At 42.5% G+C, this 25,534-nt stretch overlaps 1 protein-coding gene across 4 annotated transcripts; it reads left to right on the top strand.

Moving 5' to 3' along the window:
* Positions 1-873: 873 nt before the first annotated feature.
* On the top strand, positions 874-25,299 carry LOC105019335 (phosphatidate phosphatase LPIN2). 4 transcript variants are annotated; one of them, XM_010885437.3, is made up of 20 exons: positions 874-1,020; positions 7,323-7,519; positions 9,725-9,820; positions 9,968-10,275; positions 11,452-11,568; positions 11,930-12,053; positions 12,304-12,793; positions 16,332-16,434; positions 16,582-16,769; positions 17,397-17,490; positions 18,070-18,139; positions 18,236-18,319; positions 18,525-18,622; positions 19,254-19,401; positions 19,618-19,766; positions 20,105-20,191; positions 20,266-20,418; positions 20,913-21,027; positions 21,108-21,211; positions 22,552-25,299. In XM_010885437.3, the coding sequence occupies exons 2-20, from the start codon at positions 7,328-7,330 to the stop codon at positions 22,694-22,696; spliced, it is 2,865 nt and encodes a 954-aa protein (XP_010883739.2). In that variant the 5' UTR covers positions 874-1,020; positions 7,323-7,327; the 3' UTR covers positions 22,697-25,299. The 4 variants fall into 4 exon arrangements, with proteins under 4 accessions (XP_010883739.2, XP_010883738.2, XP_019897424.2 ...); XM_010885436.3 differs by having other exon boundaries at positions 875-1,020; positions 7,319-7,519; XM_020041865.3 differs by lacking the exon at positions 874-1,020 and adding an exon at positions 4,149-4,319 and having other exon boundaries at positions 7,319-7,519.
* The last annotated feature ends 235 nt before the right edge of the window (positions 25,300-25,534 follow it).

Raw genomic sequence — 25,534 nt, 5'->3', positions numbered from 1 at the left:
TTTGAGGCTAAGAGAGTCAATTTTAAAACATTCTTCCCTGACCCCTTTTCATATCAGGTGACCCCACATGGGGTCGTGACCCCTAGTTTGGGAACCTGATTTACACACAGTAACCCACAATTTCCCAAAGTGAACATTTTGAAAGCAGGTGGCAACTTTCTATACCCGCTGTAGGTAATATGCAGGCCCACTGGCAACATAGGCATTGAAGAAGAGAAAAACCAAGGGATCGTTCTTCCTGAAGTGAAGCAGAGCAGAAATCACATCCAGGTAAAATAGAACTATATGTAACAAAAATGTCCCTAAATGCTGGTTTACCTAGTGTCCTGAGACCAGGTTGCACATGCAGCCCTAATCTGATATATTATTTCGACCAATTTTGGCTCGGAAAATATATAAATACTCAATGAGATCTGATGTGACTGTAAAGACCAATACTTTAAATATGATAATTGGGCTGTCTGTCAAAACACAGCCTTATTAATTTTCCTTATTTGATACTTGTTATTAAAACACAACCTAGGAATAAACACTGGTCACTTAGTTTGACTGGTATAATTGTTTTAATTGGGCCTTGGCTTAGCATATAAATGAATGATTCATGTTTTGTTAGTTAGTCCCGCATAATAGTAGTACAATAACAAATGATTTTACAGTTATTTTGAATATTAAGGACATTCTTCGGGGTAATGAGGGTTTAACTGTCTAGTTTAAGGACAGAACGACAGTGTTGTTGACATTGTCTGCTCGGGAATTAGAACCAGCGGCCTTTATTCTTTTGACCACTAGACAACCTTAATATAATATTAATTACACAAGGTTAGATTTTTATATAAGATTTTGTGTAACGCGTACACATACCTAGGTAGTCCATCACGTGAAGGCTCAATTTACGTGGTCACATGGTAATCTGGGCGACGCTAGGCGAGCCAGCTACGAGCAGAAGTGAGCTGCGAAAATTGAAGCTACACGACTGTGAGAAATAACGGACACCGGCTTGCAAATGACTGTCCGCAAACGGTATGTAGGCTGGTCTTACTCTCCCGTATGTTAGGAAGTTCTGATACTCTGCAAAAAATAGGTTTTTCAATGAGCCTTGTGAGAATTTCGTGTTCGAGTGGGTTATGTGCAGTCAGTAGGGAACAGAATTGGTTTTAGGCTAATGCCTGTCATGAAGCCGCTACTGTACTTCGGACAAGCAGCATATTTTCGATGTAACTTTTCAATTCATAATTCATAAGGTAATAACATAGACACATTTTTTTGTGTACATATACTATAGTTAGGTTAGCATAGGCTTGCTTCTGTTCGTCGCGTTACGCATTGACATGTCAAGAGTGGAGGGCAAGGGAGCCGGTATCAGACTTCTGTAGCCTGTTAATGGATTATTTCAGTTAACGTGAATGACCTTAAGCCTGTCACATAATCTTAACCATAAAACCTAGTAGGCTATGGGCTATAGTGTTGCTTGTTTTTACTGTATGCTACCAAGAAATGTTTGTCAAATTTGCATTCAAGACAAATCCGTTAAAATGAATAATAAAAATGTTCATAGACCTACAAACTATAAGGACCCATTGATCAGTACAATCATATATTGTTTCATGTTATCCTTATGAGACTCGTAAACAAATAAAGTTTAGATATTAACACTCAGTACTGCTGGAAAAAAACATCTTCTAAACAACTTAAACCTAAATGTAAAATAGCTGAAATGTGCTTATTAGTTGAGCATGACATGCGACAATACTTCAATGAGTTTCATTTGAAAATACATTTAATGCGTTTGCCGTCTGTTGACATTGTTAATCCTGGACACACACTGTCTTCTTAGATGACATGGGCTCTCGGCTTTCCAGGCAGAAGAGAAATGTGCATACAGTAGCCAGTGAAACACAGATTTGCTTATCTTGCAAATAAGATTACGGACACCAAGCGGCTGTAACAGTCCAGTGCCCAGAGTAGCCTAATGAATGATTACCTCTGTTGATCAGAAAGAGTGAATGTGTACAACGAAACACAGTGACCTGTTAGTAAAAATAAATAAATCATAAAACAGTTTAAGATGCTGTTTGGGACTTGTGCACATAACTAACTACTTTTTTAAACTTGCCATTCTGGCCTCAGTAATTAAATTCCAAGTTAGAAAATTTGTGGTTTTGATGACATGGGGCGTATACAATTTTTTTTGGGAACCTGTTTTGGCTTGGTAAGCTACCAAATTCTGAGCAGCCAAGGATGGGTGTAATGAATCACTGAGTAAAGGAATACCTCTACATGCAGGTGACACACTGAAAATGAAAGTGAAACCGTTTCTATAGTTGATGCATGACATTCTGAAGCTCACACAAGTATAACTCCGGCGGTTTCCTTCAGTGAAAAGGCTCAAAGTCAAAAGCTTCCAAGTCCAGCTTCATTTAATAGCTGCTTTGCTTTGATTTGGCCTACTGTAAAAGCAATTATTTTTCACTCCACCATCAGATCACCCACCAATTAGGCCACTGCTACATGTGTCCATATAAGCCTGGATACAGTCACTAGTGGGGCACCGCTGTGTGCTCACCCAGGCCTTTTCCAGTCTAAATTAGGCAGTGTGAGTGTAATGGGTTACATGTAGGTCTCCCGACCAGGCCTGACGCGTGTGTACCCAGCTAAATCCTCCAATGTACTGACAAGGCTGAAGTGCCATCTGTCAACTTTCTTTGGAAAGTTCTGCTTTGTCCACGAAAAGAGTTTGCTTCTACAATTCTCATTCATATTGGCAACGGCACGCCAACTGGAGCACAGCAGTGTCGTAGGTGAGCCTATTTGTCGTTGAGTAATAATGTGACATGAAAATAGAGAGTCAGTCATCTTGTTTGTGGACAAAACAACAGCCAGTGGTGCTTAGTCATGGCTAAGCATTCCTTGCTATTTTGTTTGATTTGTGTAATTTGCCATGCTGCAAAGATAAGGGGGTCATTTAATTTCATCTGACCTAACATGTGATGCAGTGCCTTTCAAAAGTATTCAGACCTCTGACCAATTTGTGAGTTACAAATGGTACTGTTCTGTTTGATATTTTACACTAGAACTCAGAGTCAGATAATCTAAGATGACTTAGGTTTTCTAATGGAAAATATCTTGTGGAAAAATGTAAAACAAAGATGTTATTTGTATTCACCCTGTCTGCACTAATAATTGGTAGAGCAGCCTGCAGTATTATCTTTGAGTCTTTTGGGCTAGTATGTACAACCTTGATTTGCAGAAAGTGTTTGGGGATTTTTCCCCATTTGTCTTTGCAGATTTAATCTAGGTTGGTCAGGTTGGTTGCATGATGCTCATGGAGGGCAATTTTCCAAATGTGTGACAGATTCTCAATGGGATTAAGATTAGGATTTTGACTGGGCCAATGCAGGATTTTTGCCTTTTTGTTCTTGAGCCTCTCTAATGTTGCTTTGGCCTTGTGGTTGAGATCATTGTTCTGCTGAAAAGTCATTTACTTGCCAAGTGTCAATTTCTTAGCAGACTGAAGCATGTTCTCATGCAGTTGTTCTTTGTATTTTGTTTCAATGATCCTTGAAACAAGAACAGTGGGATTTTTGTCCACCAAATGTGACTGCAGTTTTAATAGTTCACAGGTGGAGGCCAGTATTAAGGTATTTGTTTTGCCCTTAAGGCAATTCTGTGCAAATGGAAATAAACAAAAAGTTACATTTCTGAACATAAATCCAATGTCACATTACAATAAATAATTCGTTTCAGTGTTCAAAAATATCAAATGTTCTATACCCCTACCATTTAAAATGTAGTAATATGAGAGATTTGGAAAGGGGGTCTGAATACTTTTGCAAGGCACTGTACATTTTGTATAATATGTCTCCTGCATCTATTACGGTCTTCGCAGTGTTTCACATTTTACATTCTAGAAACTACTTTGAGCTTACCACGAAGACATTTCAGGCTTTGTTGCGTGGAGAGAATGAGAGGAGGGGTTCAAACCATAAAGGGGTTATATAAGGGTTTTAAGACTCAAGTCTGGTTCAGTTCTCCTTCACAGCGTTTGTGTGGGCTAGAAGGGGAGGGTAGAAGGGCAAAGGCCACAGGGGCTGGAGACCAGTGGTTGGCACAGACTGCATGGAGGGAGGCTGAGCCAAGAGAACAAGGGCTGAGAGGGGAGACCGCCTGGGCTCATTGTACAACCCTATCCCCTCTGAAATGACCTGGCTGTGGGCCCCGGGGAGAGAGCCATGGACCTCTCATTAGAGTCCCTCGGCCCCTCAGGCTCTGTGGAGAACCAGGACTTGCTTCTCCAAGACTCCAAGTCCTCCTGGACTTTGGTGAGTTGGGATTCCCTCCCTAGATGGTCGCCAAATAAAAAGTGTACTGGAGTGCGTAGTATCTGGAATTCCGGACTAAAGTCTAAATAACCATTGTTATAGAAATGATATCGACGGATGTGTTGTCTGTTTTGTGGAATCCAGTTCCTGATATTTAATGTGTAGATTTTCCTGTTGCATAATGCTGTAACTTGTTGTTAGTAATGATTTTGTTTTTTACCACAAGGGAGGTGGAAATCCACTTCAGTTTGAGTCAAGTATAGAGGTGTTGAACACTCCACACAATGATTTCGATTTAGAGCTATGCATTGGCAATGACCTCATACACTGTGTGTGTGTGTATATGCACTACTATATTGTATTATACCTTATTAAATACAGCCCAAACCTACTTGGGTTGTTCATCAATTCTCCTCCAACCAGCTCACCCTGCTAAAGTGGAACATGAATGACTAGGCCCACAATCATCAAGATCAGCACAATCCACCCAGAACAAATGAGCTTTTTAGGTGCCACTCAGTGAGGGCTGTTGGTTTTCATAAGTGAACTCTGGTATTGTGGCCTTGTTTATATCTCTGTGCCAAATGGCAGCCTATTCCCTACGTAGTGCACTACTTCTGACGTCGGCCTATAGGGAATTGGGTGCCGTTTTGGACACGGGCTACAGTATAAGCAAGCTATAACTGCAGGCAGCAGCAGTAATCTGTGCCCTGGCAGCAGCCACGAGGGAACCGCTAAGCCCTTTGTGAACTGTACGGGGCAGCTTGTAAAAACCAAATATTCGCTGAGGCTGTTGTTAACAACAACAAAAGGTGTTATAGGGTTATTAAAGTCAAACCGATGGCAGTTTGCAGGGCTACTATGGGATTGTCAGGGGAGCGCCAGTGTGTTTTTCAGGGGAGCTACAGTGTGTTTTCAACAGGTCCGTCCCTACTTGTGATTTACACTTCAGTGCCTTTCAGCTTGGACGTTTGGTTTGTGTGAAGGCTTCCAGGTCCACTTGGTTTTTGTCCGTTTTACCTGGTGTTGATGGATGCGGTTTCTGCTGCGAGGACCATTGCCTCTGTTATGATCCTGGTTATTATGTCAGTCAGGCCGTATCAGTTACTGCTTATCTTTTTCACCTGAGGGAGATTATGACCCGACAGCTTACAACTGAGTCACAGCCAAAACTGTGACCACGGCACAAAGAGACAATGCCTCAATTCAGTCCTATGTTTTATATGTCAGCAATGCTTTGCAGAGCAAGCAAAGCAGAAGTGAAAGCACAGGGAATGGAGTTACTAGAAGGTAGACAACATAAAAGGAACACTGTGTGACCTTTCTCTGGTTCTGTCTGTCAGATGTATAAGGCTATCGCTTTGTTCCTGGGTTAGGTCAAGCCAAACAAGTGGTGCATGAAGAGTAGGCCTTATTTCTTAAATGCTGATGGTCATAACAGGATCACTTACCGATATTTACGGGTGATGTCCATCCCTGCTTTATTCCTGAGTAGTTAAATGATCCTTAAAAGGAAAACCACATCAATAACACAATGAGTGTGACTGACTGTAGTTGCAAATAGTAACAGTGTCCCAGTTTGTTCTCTATTCCCTTTCTAGACTATTCCTTTGGGCTAGAGCTTTAGGAACAGGGTGCAGAATCTAGCCTAAGCCTAATGGAGACAGAATAGAAGCATCTCTTCTATTTTAAGACTTGTATATGGTCTTCAGTGTGCTGACTTGGTTGTATTCTTACAGAATTTTTTTCAAAATGCTTGAACCACAGCCACATATACACATTGGTCTCTGGTCCATGTTTACGCCAGACAGAACTGGGCAGAGTTTATTATCAATTGATTCCCCCGGGTTAATCTGAATGAATTCAGCTTGGTTCAACTGCTTTGAAAGTTCTGAACGGTTTTGAACTCCACAGCTATGGTCATGGTTGATGCCGGTCTGTCATCTCACGCTAAGTCTTCCATCTCTGTGTCTCGACTGGTATGCTGAATGAAAATCTTAACATTGTTACGCATGGGTATTTCTTTGTATTTCCTGCCACAGACTTTGTTTCCTGTTCACTTGATCCCCAGGTTGTTGCCTCGACCGACACCGGTATCTCTGTCTTCGTGTTGAAGGAAAGTCTTGACATGGGGCTGCAGAGAAACCTAGTTTCTCTGCAACTAGGTGTTTCAGAGAAACTAATTGCAGAGAAGATATCAAAGCATTTTGCTCCACACCCCCCCTCCCCCCCAAGCAACACCAACACACACACAATATCATGGGTTGGGTGTCACCCTAAACAAGAACCTGAATTTAAGATTAGATAAGGGTCACAAACAGAACCGTTCGCCTGGTAGGAAAATCAATCTCCTCTCCAAGGCAGAAGTGAGTGCCTCTATCCACAATAACACTCTCCTAATCAGTGGCAATCTTTCACCAGGGCCCTTGGTCAAAAGGAGTGCACTATACAGAGGTTCCATTTTGGATGCTTACGGCGACTAATGGAAAAAGCTTCCAGGGCCCCAGTCGCCATGCTGTTGGTGTGAACTGTAGTCTGTCAGCCGTAGACCTGGTTAGTCTGTCAGCCGTAGACCTGGTTAGTCTGTCAGCCGTAGACCTGGTTAGTCTGTCAGCCGTAGACCTGGTTAGTCTGTCAGCCGTAGACCTGGTTAGTCTGTCAGCCGTAGACCTGGTTAGTCTGTCAGCCGTAGACCTGGTTAGTCTGTCAGCCGTGGACCTGGTTAGTCTGTCAGCCGTAGACCTAAAAGGAGTTTAATCTTTGAACGTTTTCTTTGATTTTCACTTGTAAAAATAAGGTTTTTATTATTAGGTTTAGAGTTAGCTTTAGGGGTTTGGTAAAAAACAATTCATCAAAAATGTGTCCCGTGTGTCCCCGTGTGTGTGTCCCCGTGTGTCCCCGTGTGTGTGTCCCCGTGTGTGTGTCCCCGTGTGTGTGTCCCCGTGTGTGTGTCCGTGTGTGTCCCGCCGTGTGTGTCCCTCCGTGTGTGTGTTCCACAGGTAGACACCATGAACTACGTGGGCCAGCTGGCCGGCCAGGTGCTGGTGACAGTGAAGGAGCTGTATAAGGGCATCAACCAGGCCACGCTGTCCGGCTGCATAGACGTGGTGGTGGTCCGGCAGCCCAACGGCACCTTCCAGTGTTCCCCGTTCCACGTCCGCTTTGGGAAACTGGGCGTGTTGCGCTCCAAGGAGAAAGTGGTGAGTTTGGACAATGGTGGGTTAGTTGACTGACAATACAGACCCGATTAGCAAAAAGCATTCGACAAAGGTTGTGGTTAGGGTCGTACACATCGGGCAGTATTCCCGGTTGTCCCTGGTAGCTGAACCAACCATGGTCCAGGTCTGTAAAAGTAGGTCAGTATAACAGGATCTGATGGATTCTTTACCCTCAATCACATCCATTATTAATGTGTAATTAGGGCCATGATTAGTTAGGCTGTCCCCGAATATGATCCTTATGGTCTCTCGACTAGTGGACATTTCAAATGTTACTTTGTTCTCAAGTAGACACTGGCACAGGGTTTTAATAAGGTCAGGTTGTTTGACACTTTATTCTGTTCTTTAACAAAATGATAAGAAACAAATATTTCAAGACAGGTATTGTCGAGACAACCAGAAATAAAGAAAGCGACTCCCTTCCCACGCCTGTACCAGACCTGGATGATGAGTGGGGAACTGTGTGCTACAGAGACATAAGTATTTTGAAGGAGAATTCTGCCGGATAAAATAATGGCATTGTATGTAGTTGTGATTATTTAAGCGTAGAATATTCAAATTGTCCATTTCAATTCTGGTAATAAACCTTCAGTCTTGTTTCAAGTCTTTATTTATAAACCCCAGGACTATAATTTTATAGGACTACATTAACCATGTAGGAAGTTGTGACCTAAAAACAATAATCTGTTGAGCTACAGACTACCGATCAATAGTCAGCCCACTTTACAGGTTTAGTCCAGCAGAGGTGCAGATCCAGGAAAACCTTCTGATAGCAGGATGAAGCTGTGCCTGCACACTAAACAGGGAAAACGGTGCCTTTCAGGAGGATTGCTTTTCTTCCACTGCTCGCCTTTGTCTCTATGGCAACCCAGTTTTAAATGTAACTCTGCATAGCGGACGGTGGACAGCCACTGTACAGACAGGAATGTGATGTAACAGCAGGGAGAATTGGCACATACGTCAGTAGATTGGGTGGTGCTGCTTTTTACAAGATTCCTCAGAAAAAGCCATCGGACGTGGCTGAGCAGACAGCGTGACGAGAAGCATCGAGGCTTAATAGGGCACCCCTCAGACCATGCATGTCCTCTTCTTTGCCTCACCACAGGCTGCTGGGGAGTTGACTCACTGAGGAAAGATCCCATCTACAGAACTGGATTCCACAAGATGAGGGAGGAAATTGAGGTTACAAAAATATAAACGTGGCTATTGCACTGGTTGCATGGTTGAAGGACATTGTAAAAGGGGAGTGTCCAGGCGAACTGAAATGCGAACACTGATGTCTTAAATGGCCGTTGGTTTTAATCTGATGGCAGCATATGTTTTGGAAACACCAGCAAAAGAGGTTTATTTGAAGTCATGGCATCAGCTGCCACAGACGAGTTATCAGGATGCCCTCTGCCTAGTGTGGCGTCAGACTGGAACAATAACATTCAACACTGGCAACACTAGGTCAAATGTAAAAGCGTCTGTAGTCTGTAGACAGGCTAATTGTCGACACCGAACTATGGCACTAACGTACACGGTAAACTCCTGTTTGCCTTACCTGTGACTGCATCTGTTTGCGTCTTCCCGCAAAATTATATTTATAATCAATCCATATCAACTGCAAATTAATGACAGGAAACGGTGATCCGGTGATGTCCCTTAAAAGACCCGTTTTCAGTGGTCACACGTGTCTTCAGGTTCTCTCCATTCCCCTGTCAGTTACTTCCTTTCACCTTAAGGGGCCTGGTCAAATCTGTGCACTAGGTTTCAGAGCCCCCTTCCTCTTTGTGATTGTAGCGAAGGGATTGTCCTTCGGTCTATTTTAAGAGGAGCTCTATGGTGGGAGGCTTCCTCCGCCTTCATTTAGCATGACCTTCACTGGCTGAGGTGGGTCAGGTGACCCACGTGGAGCCAGTAGCATTGCACCATTATATGGTTGTTGTCAGATACCCTGTATGACAGGTCTGACCAATAGGGGTGGAGAGGATGTATTCACAAATTGCCATGTTTTTCTATTACAATAATGAACAGATTTCTTGTGAGTTGGTTGATGTCGTCTTTGCTCGTGAGCTCCATTTATTCGCCAAAAAGACAGGTTTGGTCCTCTGTCCACATACAGTACAACTGGCACTCCTTATCTAAAACAGTTGATACATACTGACCCAGTTTTATGGATGGATGGCTTGTCCTTTACCTCTGCAGATTGACATTGAGATCAATGGCGAACCTGTGGAGTTGCACATGAAACTGGGAGACAACGGAGAGGCCTTTTTTGTTCAGGAGACCGAGCAGCATAATGTGAGTTTAATGGTCCTGAAATGGTACTCTGTTCCTTAAAATGTGCACTCACCCTGAACGAAAAAAAGGTGCGCAGTGTTGACATTAGGTAGCCATTGAGTAGTTCAGTAGTACTACATGTTGTGAAAAATCTCTCTCTTCTGCCAGGAGGTCATCCCTGCCCGCCTCGTGACATCGCCCATACCCACAGAGGAGGTGTCATGGAGAGGCAGAGAATCTAGAGCGGGATGGTCGTGTCTGGAGGGTGGGCAGCCGGTGCCCCCGGGGGTCTCCGAGGACCCGGGCCACTCCTCCAACTCCCCCCTCCTGCCCCCTAGCAGTGCAGCAGGGAAGAAGAAGAAGAGGCGCAGGAGGAAGCACAAAGCAGACCTGCGGAAGGAAGAGCAACAGACTCCCGGCTTTGAGGAGGTCTGTGACCTGAGCTCCGACGAGGAGCCTGGGGCACACACCGGCAGGTAAATGGACTGGCAGATAGAATGGGTCCACACGGTGGCGCTGCTTCTGAAGGGTTGCCCCCCCTAGAATAGGGCAGCAGTATGTCTGCAGGGAGTTCGCAGGACAAATGTATTAAAACTCATTCATCCGCCATTATTTAGGGTAGAAATAAGTTCTAAAAGAGAAAACATGCATCAGATGCAAATGTCAAGTGACTTGACAACCAGGTAAAGCAGACAACCAGTAGACTCTGGCCTGGTGATTCATTTGGAAGCCAATGTGGGTTTGTTTATGGATCTGTATGGTTTTGTCTGGGTCAGAGTGGTTCTGTAACAGTGTGTGTGTGGTTCTGTGTCAGTGTGTGTGTGTGTGTGTGTGTGGTTCTCTCTGGGTCAGAGTGGTTCTGTATCAGTGTGTGAGTGGTTCTGTATCAGTGTGTGTGTGGTTCTGTATCAGTGTGTGAGTGGTTCTGTATCAGTGTGTGAGTGGTTCTGTATCAGTGTGTGTGTGGTTCTGTCTGGGTCAGAGTGGTTCTGTATCAGTGTTTGTGTGTGGTTCTGTATCAGTGTGTGTGTGTGGTTCTGTCTGGGTCAGAGTGGTTCTGTATCAGTGTGTGAGTGGTTCTGTATCAGTGTGTGAGTGGTTCTGTATCAGTGTGTGTGTGGTTCTGTATCAGTGTGTGTGTGTGGTTCTGTCTGGGTCAGAGTGGTTCTGTATCAGTGTGTGTGTGGTTCTATATCAGTGTGTGTGTGGTTCTATATCAGTGTGTGTGTGGTTCTGTATCAGTGTGTGTGTGGTTCTGTATCAGTGTGTGTGTGTGTGGTTCTGTCTGGGTCAGAGTGGTTCTGTATCAGTGTGTGTGTGGTTCTATATCAGTGTGTGTGTGGTTCTATATCAGTGTGTGTGTGGTTCTGTATCAGTGTGTGTGTGGTTCTATATCAGTGTGTGTGTGGTTCTATATCAGTGTGTGTGTGGTTCTATATCAGTGTGTGTGTGGTTCTGTATCAGTGTGTGTGTGGTTCTATATCAGTGTGTGTGTGGTTCTATATCAGTGTGTGTGTGGTTCTGTATCAGTGTGTGTGTGGTTCTATATCAGTGTGTGTGTGGTTCTATATCAGTGTGTGTGTGGTTCTGTATCAGTGTGTGTAAGGGCTGGGCAGCGTTAACATGGTGGTTGACGAGGTCTCCTCCCTCAGGGCCTCCTCATTCACCGCAGTAAAGGAGCCATTGGAACTGAGGCAGCACCCCACCCTCCACTCCCTGGACAGCTACCCCTTCTCTGACGGAGACTGGTTTCCCAGTGACAGCCACAGGTATGAACCCCTCAGACAGCTAGTCAGTTGGCCAGTGAGTCAGTCAGTAACCTATTGTGCAAATATTTTGGAAATGCAAAACAAGCACGATCCTCCGAAAGGTTTGGATTTCCAAAGGATCTGACAAAACGCTGTCAATGCTAGGGCTGGAATTAAATCCTGTTGGTCGGCATCACGCAGACTTTTCGAGACAATGTCACCGATGTCAGCTCAAGCATCAGTTACATTCAAAAGAGCCTTGTTGAGTGCTTGATGTAAAATACTAGCACAAACTTTGATGAAATAGCCCGCGCAGAAGTTTCTTTTCAGGTCATCTTGCATTCAAAGTGAATGTGCTCTGTCGTTTTCTCTATTACAACAGATCCCTGTCTGAGCCAATGTCACCGAAGAGTGACTCTGAGCTGATGGTGAAGCCATCAGAGAGCATGCTCAGAACAGAGCCACACATGCAGTGGTCCTGGGGAGAGTTCCCAGAATCCACCAGGGTAAGACCTAGGACCTGCATCTTAAATTACACACACTATTACATATATATATTGTACTAATTTAGGACTCTGTCAGAAGGACACTTCATTTGGGAAATGGGTGACATTAGGACGCACACCTAATGCACAGACGGAGCTAAAAACGTGCAGAACTTTTATAGGACCGCAAAATCAAGATATAATAAACACATTCAAGACATAATAAATAAGTCACTATGCCCTCTGATTTCATTTGAACTCTATGTTCCAGGTCAGTAAGAAAGAGCGCTCAGAGCAGCCTAAGGAGGTGGCCATCACCCCATCAGAAAGCACCCACTTCAGGGTTATCCTCAGCTCTGAGGCCATGGAGGCAGAGGTTGGGGGCCTCCATATGTCTCTGGACCCCGTGTGTGTACCTGCCATCGTCAAACCCGAGCCCCGGACCCCCAAACCCAATGCCCTCCATAGCTCCAGTCAACACGCACCTGACCTAATATCGGAACCCCATGGTGTCCCCAAACCCATTCAGGACCAATGTCCCCCGAAACATGAACCGTGTCCCCGCAAACCAGAACCAGCTGCTCTACCATCAGAGCCCCTTCCAGATCTGTGGACCTCGGCCAAGCCCGAACGGAAGGCCCGTTGGACCTCATCGCCCCCAAGTGTGATTGGTTCCAGCCAAAGGGACGTTGGCTCTGTCTGTGGGGCCGAGGACACGGGGGCGGTGGGCTCCAAGACTGAATCCCCCTCCAAAAGAAAAGGTACTTAATGTGCTTGGAAAGTCTATTTTCCTCTAGTGTATGATAGCAACAACATCCTAAAAGTGCCTGAAATGGTAGGGAACAACATTCTTGGATGCTTATACCTTCATTGCTTCATAGGAGCCCCATTTTGGATGATGGTTTGTCCAAAGACAGTGATGTTGTGGCAGAAATTAGCCAGACTTGGAGATACAAAGATGTTCTGGATTTAGATGGTTAGAGTTTATTTATTCAGCTGCAGCTGGGAGAGCCACACACTGATATATCAAATAGTGTTTTTCACCCAGACAAAAAGCAGCACTGCTTTTTTTTTTATACAGAAGCAACAGAGCACAGGGGTAAGAAAGAGGGGTCAAACAAACGGCTGTGATGCCAATCTGTCTGAAAGCCCATTTGCCAGTAGGAATGCCCTAAGGTGTGTTCAGGTGTCAGCAAACACATGCCAAATGCATCTTATACAACAAGCTTCGGTCAGCAAACACATGCCAAATGCATCTAATACAACAAGCTTCGGTCAGCAAACACATGCCAAATGCATCTTATACAACAAGCTTCGGTCAGCAAACACATGCCAAATGTATCTTATACAACAAGCTTCGGTCAGCAAACACATGCCAAATGTATCTTATACAACAAGCTTCGGTCAGCAAACACATGCCAAATGTATCTTATACAACAATCTTCGGTCAGCAAACACATGCCAAATGTATCTTATACAACAAGCTTCAGTCAGCAAACACATGCCAAATGCATCTTATACAACAAGCTTCGGTCAGCAAACACATGCCAAATGCATCTTATACAACAAGCTTCGGTCAGCAAACACATGCCAAATGTATCTTATACAACAAGCTTCGGTCAGCAAACACGTGAGACACTAATCCATACAGCAGTCATGGGTTGGCAAATGCATGATGAGTAACTAATCTATAGTGACAAAGTTATAAAGGATGCCGTTTATATTTCCCTCGTTACGTTTGAAGATCCAAATATTCGAAACAATGAGCTGTTATAGTGTTTGTCTTCTGATAACCTGGTATGTTTTGTTAACAAAATCACGGCATTACTCCCTCAAAATGTCCTGCTGAATTCATTCTAGCCTGCAAACAGAATGCTCAATTATTAAAGTGAATTATTGAAGTAAATCCAATCCATCATGTGGGACCGAAAACTATTCTCTGCAGAAGACTAGGTTTGCACGATTTAGATGAAATATTGAATCCCGATTTTCTATTTGGTAAACTATTGCAGTTATAACCATGAATTGGTATGCAGTTATAACCACAACTCTTTAAGCAGGGTAGAGAACCTTCTAAAATTATATGATAGAAATCATAGCTTACCTAATGTGCTAAGTGAATAAAATACAAATGAAACATTAAAATGCCTTTGAAACATTGTAGTCTAATCTACTCATTCAATGTGATGGCGTCTGCTACATTTGTGTCGTTGTCAGAAGATATGCAAACTTTCTGAACCCTTGAGAGATATTTTGTCCCATATCAAATTAGTTTCCAGGCACTGACCTTGAAGATGGGACTTGCAATAACCATACAGTTTTGTATGTGGGACAATATCTCTGAGCCACCTCTGTTGAGAGACGTTTTCGCTAGCAGTTGCAATTTTAACTCATTAAAATCACCGAAAAATGATCTAGCATCTGAACATAACACTTTAAATAGCCAAGAAACACAAAGAATAATTCTCATAAATTGTCTCCTGCAGGGCTTCTGAAAAGAAATTTTACATCTTTCCAGGTGGCCTATATTGTCTGTCACCCCTACGTGTCGTTGCATACGGTTAAGGCATTAGTCTGGGTATTACGGTATAATTTGCCACAGTTTAAATCACAACTTGCAAATACTCAATCGACTTGAGAGAAAAGTGTCCTCAAACTACAGGAACACTTGAACCCTGTTTCATTGTGGTCAGTCAGGGAAGGGCACAACAGACACTGACTGAAGGGGCCTTAAGGCCAGACATCAAGGGACTTTCCTATGTGGAATTCCATCCCCTCCATAACACAGAAGATGCTCCTTCTCGGACATCAAATTGATGTTTGTGATTAAGTAATCATTTCCCTGCCATACAGAAGGGGAGAGCCACCTCTTTGCCAATAGTGAATGAACAAAGTCTAGCTCGTTTCATTGGAGGAGGAACCGTTATTTGATTAATCGTGCGGCCCTTCAGAATACACAGTTCTACTGAGCTTTCGTTCATGTTTCTGGTTTAGCAGGTAAAATGGCCTCTCGCAGTCCCTGTAGTGTAGCTGTTACAGTTTAAAAGCCTTTATAAAGCTTGGTTAGCAAAAGTCAGATGACAGCAACATTTCACAGGACCTAAGGCCTGCTTTTCTTTTTTTCCCAGAATATTTCTTCATTGTTGACTGTAGGGAAACCAGATGTGTAACCACACTAGTGTAAGAGACACAGTGGATAGTGGATGGAACCCCGGTATCTGGTGGGGGTTTCACTTGTTACCAAAAGGCCATTGCTTGTTTGTGGTTCATGTCCCGTTTTATTGTTCCCCATTCGTTCAGTACAGGCTGGTGTGGAAGGCAACAGAGGAAATAACTTAGACATTTATAAGGGTTTGTGTGATGGACTACACTCAGAAAGTGTTTTGACACCATAAAAAGGAAGGAAATCGTTTTGCTTTCTTTCAGGCTCTGCCTCAGCAGCATGTAGTCTCTGTAATGCTCAGCTTCTTTTTACCAGAATCAGTATGCATCTTAACAAAAGTACTGCACTTTATAGAAGCTAGGGGACATGTTAGGAAGACTCCTCAATCTGTCATTGGTGGCGCCGGGCCAAGCGAGATGAAGCTAAGGCAAGAATAAGCCCAGCACCCCCATTAGCACACCAAGAATGGTTCAGGAACACATGGACGCATGTCGGTTGAACCAAGAATGATTCAGGAACGTGTAGATGCATGTCGGTTGAACCAAGAATGGTTCAGGAACACGTGGACGCATGTCGGTTGAACCAAGAATGATTCAGGAACGTGTAGATGCATGTCGGTTGAACCAAGAATGATTCAGGAACGTGTGGACGCATGTCGGTTGAACCAAGAATGATTCAGGAACGTGTGGACGCATGTCGGTTGAACCAAGAATGATTCAGGAACGTGTGGACGCATGTTGGTTGAACCAAGAATGATTCAGGAACGTGTGGACGCATGTTGGTTGAACCAAGAGTGATTCAGGAACGTGTGGACGCATGTTGGTTGAACCAAGAATGATTCAGGAACGTGTGGACGCATGTTGGTTGAACCAAGAGTGATTCAGGAACGTGTGGATGCATGTTGGTTGAACCAAGAATGATTCAGAAACGTGTGGACGCATGTTGGTTGAACCAATAACCATGTGTTCATTGATCAGCACCCTCTGGCCTTGAAACCTAGCCTCATCATAGGCCTGTCTTAGCACCCTCCATCAAACATTTCCAGCGCTTATGGACTGAATGCATTTCTCAATGAATGACAAAGTTAAATAGTTTACCTCAGGGTTTCTTGAAGAAATTGTCTGTGTGCGACAAAGGTGTGAGGAAGAGGAGTCAGCACCAGGGGCCTGAGGACATTTACCTGGACGACCTGAACGCTCTGGAACCTGATGTCGTCGCTCGCTACCTAGGTCCCAAGAGGTATGCCTTCATCCTGCCTCAAGTCCTGTGTATTAAACCATATCCCCTTTGTTTGAAATGTCTCATGCTCACGGTAACAGTTAGCTCTTGCTTGAGGACCGTTAAAGGGGCTGTTATGTTGAGTGTTGTTGTGTGTGCGTGTTGCAGCGAGTGCGAGGCGGCGCCGAAACACTGGGTGGAGGTGGGCCGGCGTGACGGGTCTCAGTCCCCTCAGTCTGTGGGCAGCGCAGCGGCCGACAGTGGGACCGAGTGTCTGTCGGACTCGGCGGGGGACCTACCAGACGTCACCCTGTCTCTCTGTGGTGGCCTCGGAGAAAACTCTGAAATCTCCAAAGGTAAAGCCTCCCATTGTGACCGTTACATGATAGTGACGCTGGTTGTGTCCAAAAGGCCAGTTCCATAGTGCCGGGGGTTTGACCGGTGTGCCTGTAGGGATGTTTGTGTGCTCTGAGCTGTGCAGGAGTTGAGACAGAGTTTTTGTGACACTCCTGTAAACGTATGTGATCTTGACTGAAAAGCACCCGTGCTGCTCAGATAATACATTGGAATGGTACATGCTTCGGTGGCTGACTCACTAGCTGAAAGATCTGAAATGTTGCTACGCCTCCTCAGTTGAGTGTGCTCTAGGAGGCGTACATTTTGTATTACTTGACGGATGTAAAACACAAGCAAAGTCATTTATCATTTTAATTAGCCTATGAGTATGTCGTATTTGGTATTTCACATGTTGTACAGGAGATATAAAAAGAAACTGCTGATTCGTAGGAAAGTGTACACAGAAAGTAGTGACCATGACTAGGGCCTATACTGTATAGTGTGCCATTTGAGAAACACCCTAAGGTTTCAGTTTGATGAATAAGCAAAATACTTTACTTTATGATAGTGTGCTATACCCAGATTACATGACAATGAACCCATGGGAATATGCTGAAGATGCAAATGCTATGGTACTTTTATTGCAGAGAGGTTCATGGAGCACATCATCACATATCATGAATTTGCTGAAAATCCAGCAATCATCGACAATCCAAATTTGGTGGTTAGAATTTCAAACCGGTGAGTGGTGACGTTCTTTATATCAATCCATATGATTACATCATACTAATTATTAAACTGACACTACGCAGAATAGCACTTTGTAGAGTTCTTAAATAACACAGTGAAAATAACACTGTGTTAACAAATTATTTTTGTTCCTGGGTAGTAAATGTTATTTCCTAATTGCTCATACCTGAAAAGTATAGAGAAAGGCTATTATTTCCCACAAACTTTCATTTTTTCCAGGACAGTGATATTTAGAAATTTTCCTATTTTCCAGAACATTCCAGATAGATTCAGTGCTGAGTAAACTTGGACAAACATAAATACATATAAATACAGGATTACAACAGCATTAAGACATTGGATGCCTTGAGGTATGATGAGTACGGCTGGAAGGTCATAAGAGACTTCAAAATGGTGGCATTCCAGATGGGTTTCCAAGGCGGTTTTACCAAGTTTCCCAGCTATCTTTGCCTCTGGGACAACAGGTATACAGAGGCATAGAACTACCACAGACAGGACTGGCCACAGCAGACAGAGTCCTCTGTGGATATATATATATGCCCACAAACAATATTTATTTGTTTTTTGCAGATATTACAATTGGACTTTGGCAGCACCATTGATTCTGAGCATGCAAGCTTTCCAGAAGAACTTGCCTAAGGTAGATCCCAAGCATGGTCATGCATTATTAATGTCCTTTATGTGCCAACGTCAACACTCTGTGCATGTACTCCTGAATACTTAATGTCTCTCTCAGGCTACAGAGGAGGCGTGGGTGAAAGAGAAGATGCCGAAGAAGTCAGGCCGCTGGTGGTTCTGGAGAAAGAGCAGCGTCAAACAGGTAGAGAGAATTTCCAGAATGGCAGTCTTAAAGGGAAGTTAACAATCGATAATTAATAAAAGGCCATGTTAAATTAATGTTGACACTGTTCTGTTAACTGCTCCCACATTTTCTTTGACACATTCTTCATGTAGCAAACTCTCTAACCCAGAATAAAGTTGATGCATTTTCATGGTTTTCCATTGTTGTTCGCTTACTTCTCAAGTCTTTAGAGGCCAAGATGGGCCGACAGGAGTCCTTGTTAGAGACACTCAGAGACACAGAGAGTCCAGTCCTGGAGCAGGAGAATCCAGTGGCGTCACAGTGAGTTCTGCTCCGCCCTGCCTGTCCATCGCCAGACATTGTTTCACAATGGAAACCAGTTAGTCACTGATGATGTTAATGATTCCAAAACAAGACAGCCAAGTTCCATAGCTTAGCTACCATTGCTAAGGTTGTGTTTTGTTTAAGTTTCAGTGCGTGCTCTTACTCCCTTGAATGAGTGCACCCCTTGTTACAGAGTTAACAAGACTTAACTGCGCGACCCAAAAGACAACCAGTAGGAAGGAATGATTTCAGTAAACTTTTCAATCTCCCAAGAAGCAGTTCTGATATTGCCCAACTCTAGTAAATGCCCCTGAGAACATGTACAAGGGACCCTGTTAAGTCTTAAAACCATTATGCTGAGTGACAATTGTAGTGTTGGGATACTACCCTCTAGTGGCAACATAAGTGCTGGGGTCCAAAGAAGCGTAACTTGTTGTTGTTGTTATTATTATTATTATTATTATTATTAACATTAGTATTAGTAGTAGTAGTAGTAGTAGTAGTAGTAGTAGTAGTAGTAGTAGTAGTAACAACCATGACAGACAACTTCGCCTTCACTTTCCTCAAAATGGTATATAGGAGGTTTAATTAGTCTTATGTTGACATGAGGCTGTTGTCTGAAACACAGGCAGAAAGCCTCAGCAGACTCGTCTAGCGAAGAAGAATCTAAAGAGCTTAACTCGGCGGTGCCAACTGAGCGAGTGCAGGCAGAGATAACAGCACCGGTGGGCTCGCACTCCTACAAGAAGTCTCTCCGCCTTTCATCGGACCAAATTGTAAGAGCCACGTTCATAACATCATAAGGGATATTACATTGTATCAAGTCATATTACCATGGTTGGATAGGGGGCACTTCTTTGCATCCTGGCCATAATGGCTTTGGCAGCGCCGCTAAGGGGTTTTGAAGGTAAGCGTGTGTAGTAAAACCTGTCAGTACCCACTGTCAGACAGGGATTTGGAAAATCACCTTCTTCTACTGTTACTTGACGTAGGTCAGTCTGAAACTCCGGGAGGGGCCTAACGATGTCACCTTCAGCATCACCACCCAGTACCAGGGCACGTGTCGCTGTGAGGGCACCATCTACCTGTGGAACTGGGATGACAAAGTCATCATCTCCGACATCGACGGCACCATCACCAAGTAAAGTTGCTTTCAGTGCGGTTCAACTACATTACCCATAATCCCACCTGGTCAAAAGTAGTGCATAGGGCGTGTGGTGCCATTTGGAACACTGAGCCAATTGTCAGATTCCCAGGAGACTTAACTACTGATATAGGATCAAGGTCTTTTCCTGATCTTTTAATCTCCTAGCTTCTGTTTTCATTCAATGCTGGATGTTTTGTAATCAGAAAAAAGGTCTACTGTCCAAACACATGGTTACAATTAAAGTGTCCTTGAAATACTGGAAATCCTCTAAGGGGTTCTCAGTAGTGAATTCCTGCTGTTTCTGATGTCTCACAAAATGCTCATTTTCATAGGTCGGATGTGTTTGGCCAAATCCTCCCACAGCTTGGGAAAGACTGGACCCATCAAGGCATCGCAAAACTTTATCACTCAGTGCACGAGTAAGTTTAGACCATGTATTTGTTAATATTAGCTAGGCTATACAGTTGCTTCAGAATGTCTCTCTTGTCTCCAGGAACGGTTACAAGTTCCTATACTGCTCAGCGCGGGCAATTGGCATGGCGGACATGACCAGAGGGTACCTGCACTGGGTAAACGACCGGGGAACCATCTTGCCTAGAGGACCCCTAATGTTGTCTCCCAGTAGCCTTTTCTCAGCCTTTCATAGGTACGGCTCATCTTTCAGTTCGCAGGTCAACTCGCATTTTCATTTGGTGAATGTCTAACTTCAGTTGCCAATTGGTTCAGTAGGCTTGGAAGTGTAATATAGTGGCCGATGGTGGACCAGTCATCTAGGCCGCTGACTACATTGCACATGTACCACATCAGCTTTGGCCTCACATGTTTAGGTTGTCCCAAATTAAAGTTCCTCCACATGTATTAAACTATGAAGATATTACTGATAGTAATTTACATGTTCAACATTATGGATCCTAAAACAGTATCCCTTCAACATTGTTACAGTGTTGTTTGGCAATTTTAGTCTAAAACATTTTTAATGTAAACAAGCTGGCAAGCACACTACATTTACATCTGTAAATGTCTTTCCTAGTTGTAATATGGTGTTGTGGTATGCTCAGATTTAAGTGTTGTAATATGGTTAGATTTCAGAAACATTGTAATATGTTGTTTTTTTTTCCTTTTCTGTTTGACTTTCTATAGGGAGGTGATTGAAAAGAAGCCAGAGAAGTTTAAGATCGAATGTCTGACAGACATTAAGAACCTCTTCTATCCAAACACACACCCTTTCTACGCAGCCTTTGGAAACCGTGCAAATGTTAGTTTTGTTTTATTCTTCCAATTTTGAAATTCATTAGTAATTTTGTTATAAGGGTAACCCTCTTGTATTCGGCTCAGGATGTCTTTGCCTACAAGCAAGTGGGTGTCCCTGTGTGCCGGATATTCACAGTCAACCCAAAAGGAGAGCTCATCCTGGAACAATCAAAAGGCAATAAGACATCGTAAGTGGCTAATTTACAGGATTTCAGTCTCAATGACTGATTATCTATGCATGTCAGTTGACCCAGTTTCTTTTATTTGTGTGTGTAATTAACTTTTAAAAATCAAATGACCTTGTCAACCATGGACCCAAATCAGACATAAGTTAGAAGTTCTGTTAAATGGATACAAGTCTATAATCATGTAAGTACACCCTTTGGAATGTTGTCTTTCATGGACATATGGATATGTAATCTTCAACTCATAAGGGTAACCTAATAACAATTTACACTGATAGTTATATACTTTGCCATCATTTATTCATCAAAAAGCAACAATGCAATTTCATTGAAAGTAAGTACATCCCTAAGTTCATTAGCAAATGTTTCCCCTTTTGGATACAATTCATGTTGCTTTTTCTTGACTGTCTGCCAATCTCTTCTGGGATTTTTTTTTTACCAAACTTCTTTACAGTAGTGCTACAGTAGTACTTCAAGTCCCCCAAGAGCATTACTATAGGATAGAGATCTGGCCTTTGACTCTGCCATTCCATTACCCCCCATTTCTTCTTTTTAATCCATTCGGTGGTAGTTTAGCTTGTGTTTTGGATCATTGTCCTGTTGTAAAATCCATGTTCGGTTCAGCTTTTTGACAGATGGCCTCACATTCTTCTCGAGACTTCTCTGGTAAAATATGGAATTAATGATTGAATCGATGATGGCAAGCTGATGTTACCACACACCCATATGGTTAAGAACAAACCAGACCAAGTTTCTAATGTTCGTTGAAGGCTGGACCCTGCCAAGACACTCTATAAGGCTTTTCTAATAATATTCACCTATTTTGTTGTACCCGATTTGTAATTTTAGCCATTTCATGTGATGGTTAAGTTGGGGGTGTATTATCTTTTTGTGCCTTAGGAAGTTGCATTTCTATTTATTTCAACTGCATAAAAAGTTCCAGTGTATTTTTTTAATGTGATTTGTAACATTGGGATTTCCTTTATCAATGAACATGGTTGGAAATCAGCTCAAATATCCATGTAAAAAAAAATACTATCCAGGGGGTGTACTTAAACACATTCTGGTTCCTGAATACAGAGTAGTATGACATGTATGTGCCAATATGTGCTCCATATCATCAAAACCATTCCCTTTCGAACTTGGAATTCAATATAAACAATATTACACATTTAGAACAAAATCAGAGGTTGAAGAAATGTATTTGTTTTGCAAAATTCGCAGACCACATCTTTTAAATTGAATGTTATCTTAAGTCTGAATGGGACCCCAAGCCAAGTGGCTTTGACTGAATACCACCCTTGGTCACTGTCTATTTATTATCCCTATTATCTTCACTGTAGATACGGTCGACTGAGTGAACTGGTGGATCACGTTTTCCCTTTACGCAGTAAGGAACAAAGCGCCACCTTCACCTTTCCAGAGTTCAGTACCTTCTGCTTCTGGAGACAGCCAATTGCGGAAGTCTGCCTGGAGGAGCTGCTCTGAGACAACCTATTGCCAAAGTCAGTCTTGAAGCGCTGCTTTGATTCTGATTGAACAGTTCCCACAGCTATGGGTTTTTGATTAGGTATTAAGGCAATACCTAACAGAACCTTTGGTATGATAGATGCACCTTGTTTTTTGGTCCAAAAGAAGTCACTTGAGATTAATTAGCTGAAAAATGTATGTAAGCAATATTGTATATTGCTTAACAATCCTATAACTCATGACATCATGATTGCTTGCATTGCCTTAACACTCACTTTGATGACATATTACGTATCTATTGGAGTGATGCTTATTTCATTGTTTAGTGCTTCACAGGTATGCCAGCATTCACTGGAATGATATCTATAAGAACTGACTCACATTATCAAATTAGGTCTACATTCCAACATTTATTTTAAAGACTTGATGTAAAGAGAGACTACTTCAGTAAATTGATAAGATTGAGCGATAAAACACTTCCTAGGTTTGTCCCACTGCTTACAAAGGCCTTTCTGTAGACATACTATCCTTAGGTAACACAGACTTCGGTAACACAGGCTGCCAGTAGAACTGGTTCAAGTCTTAAAGTACAAACTGTATGTATGATAAGAGAGAAAAACAGATATAGAAAAATGTAATTGAACTGAGCTGGCTCAATGTTTAGGAACTATGTAAAGATAGCTGCTGTACGGTTCAAGGCAAAATAAGCACTTTAAATGTGAATATGTGGCTGACACGCAGCACTGGAGGTTTTAGATGGGGATCAGAGTAACATATGCACTGAAAGCACAATACCGTTTAAAGGAAAGGTTTGCTATTTTTGATCCTGTGGCCTTTTTTCGGATTATCTAGTCTAATCCTGGATTGTGGAGACATTCGTTTTTGTAATTAATACAGTTTTGAAAGTTTACGATTTTTGTAAAGGAAACCTCTCCCGGCTAAAATGAAAGTGAACGGGGCAACAGATATAGCGTTAAATTATGATACATTCGGTTTTCCAAAACAGGAAGGCCAGGATATATTGATATAGGTCTCCGTATGTTCGACGAAATGTTTTGTCAAAACGAGCACTGTATCAATGGTTATCACGGTTTATTCTTTCTGCGCGTATGAATCGGTCTGTGAGGAGGCTGTATGCGTAACTGGCTGTGTGCGTAACTGGCTGTTTTTACAAAACTGGCTCACCAGTAGTAGAAACTACTAGCTAAAAAAAACGAATTTGTATGAGCTGCTGCTAAACTGATACGAATTTGACTGCAAGTAGGATGTATCCGTCAATCGTCTTTATTTACAAAACTGTAACTCACGTTAGGAGTGGGATTTATTGATACCCTAATACCATAGAGAACCTTGAAGTATCCGTGGATGAGGCTGAATCGGCTCCAGCCCGTGCAACAGATGGCATTAACTTTCAAGCTATTATCAACCCTGCAGTTTTGGAAACCTTCCACGTCCCCAAGAAACTGCAGAGGCTGAAGGGAGCAAACCGACAACTCTCAGTTCTTTAAATAGTCATGTACTGTAATAGCTATTTGGATAATTCTGTCGTAAATCCCGTTCTGCATGAATAGTATGGGGAGGTACTGAAAGTACTATTACGGAGCATTGGGACAATTTTTATACCGTTAGGAAGGGCCATGTCAGTTATCTTCCCTGACTGATAACATTCTGGAATGACGGCCTGTCTTTTAGACAATTAGCTAGATTTCATTTTATTAACATAATAGGGGACTGAACATTCTCAACATTTTGATAAATGTCCGTAAATTGTGCTTGTTGCTAGCTAGTAAACTCCAATGAGGTCAGCACTGTGGGCGTAGTTCAGTTGTTTTGAAACAGCACTGCGCTGTTAGCTCAATTGCAGACGTTTACAGATGTTGTGAGGTTGTATTTATGAACAAAAATAGTTTGGTTTCACGTAGAACATAACCATTGATACAAAGTTCATTTTGGCAAATTTTTTTCAGGAGAACATACAGAAAGCTATATCAATGTCTTCCCATTTTGGAAAACCGAATGCATCATATTTTCAAACGCTTCGGTTGCTCTGTTTAATTCCATTTTACCGTAGAGCGAGAGACTGCAGAAAAAATCGTAAACTCACAAAAATTAATTACAAAAAATAATCCACAGTCCAGGATTAGGCTAGATAATCTGAAAAAAGGCCCCAGGATAAAAAATGGTGAACCTTTCCTTTAAGCAGACATTGTGGGTCATTTACCTTTGACAATGTGTTATAAAATTCATTCTTAATGGAATATTTCTACTGTTATGGCTTGGGATCGTCTTGTATATTTAGAACTACATTTTGATTTCTCTTGGCATCCTCACTAAGCTGTTGTATTTTATGAAGTTAAGAGTTTTTGCAGAGTTCCTCCTCGATAAGGATGCCATTCTTTCTATGAAAGTGATATTTTGTGTGGAGAGTACACACCTTAACGCTCTGGTGTTTTTCGGCAACTGCATTGATCATGATAGAGATTCATGTCACAGTTTTCACCCTTTCCTAATGTTTAATGCCTTTGTTACTTGATTAAGTATTATTGAGTGTCACAATGCACAAAAGTGTATGTTTTGGATATGAATGTCTACCAAATAAATCTATAAAATCAAAGATTTCATTCAGAATGGTGATGACTTCAGAATGTTTGTCACAAGATGGTCTCCCTAAGCAGCTCCACTGTTACTTAACAGCGCAATATTTCAAAAGTTGCACCTTAATTTGCTTCAGCAAAGCCTTGTTTCCTGTGCCGCACTCTCTGTAATTCAGGGAGATAAATCCTGTGATACAAATATAGATAAGTACATTAATTATGGTGAAAAAAATTAATATTATAGAAAAATAACATTAGCATA

The sequence above is a fragment of the Esox lucius genome, chromosome 21 (assembly GCF_011004845.1).
Source record: "Esox lucius isolate fEsoLuc1 chromosome 21, fEsoLuc1.pri, whole genome shotgun sequence".
Classification (NCBI taxonomy): domain Eukaryota; kingdom Metazoa; phylum Chordata; class Actinopteri; order Esociformes; family Esocidae; genus Esox; species Esox lucius.
Note: the sequence above shows the minus strand (reverse complement) of the source record. Positions and strands in the feature narration are given on the sequence as shown.

Excerpts from the sequence above, each read along its gene's own strand:
- LOC105019335 (XM_020041865.3), top strand. The coding sequence starts at position 4,230 with ATGGACCTCTCATTAGAGTCCCTCGGCCCCTCAGGCTCTGTGGAGAAC. Across the intron at positions 11,569-11,929 it reads TTTCCCAGTGACAGCCACAG|ATCCCTGTCTGAGCCAATGT; the intron begins GTATGAACCCCT and ends CTATTACAACAG. Across the intron at positions 12,054-12,303 it reads AGTTCCCAGAATCCACCAGG|GTCAGTAAGAAAGAGCGCTC; the intron begins GTAAGACCTAGG and ends TCTATGTTCCAG.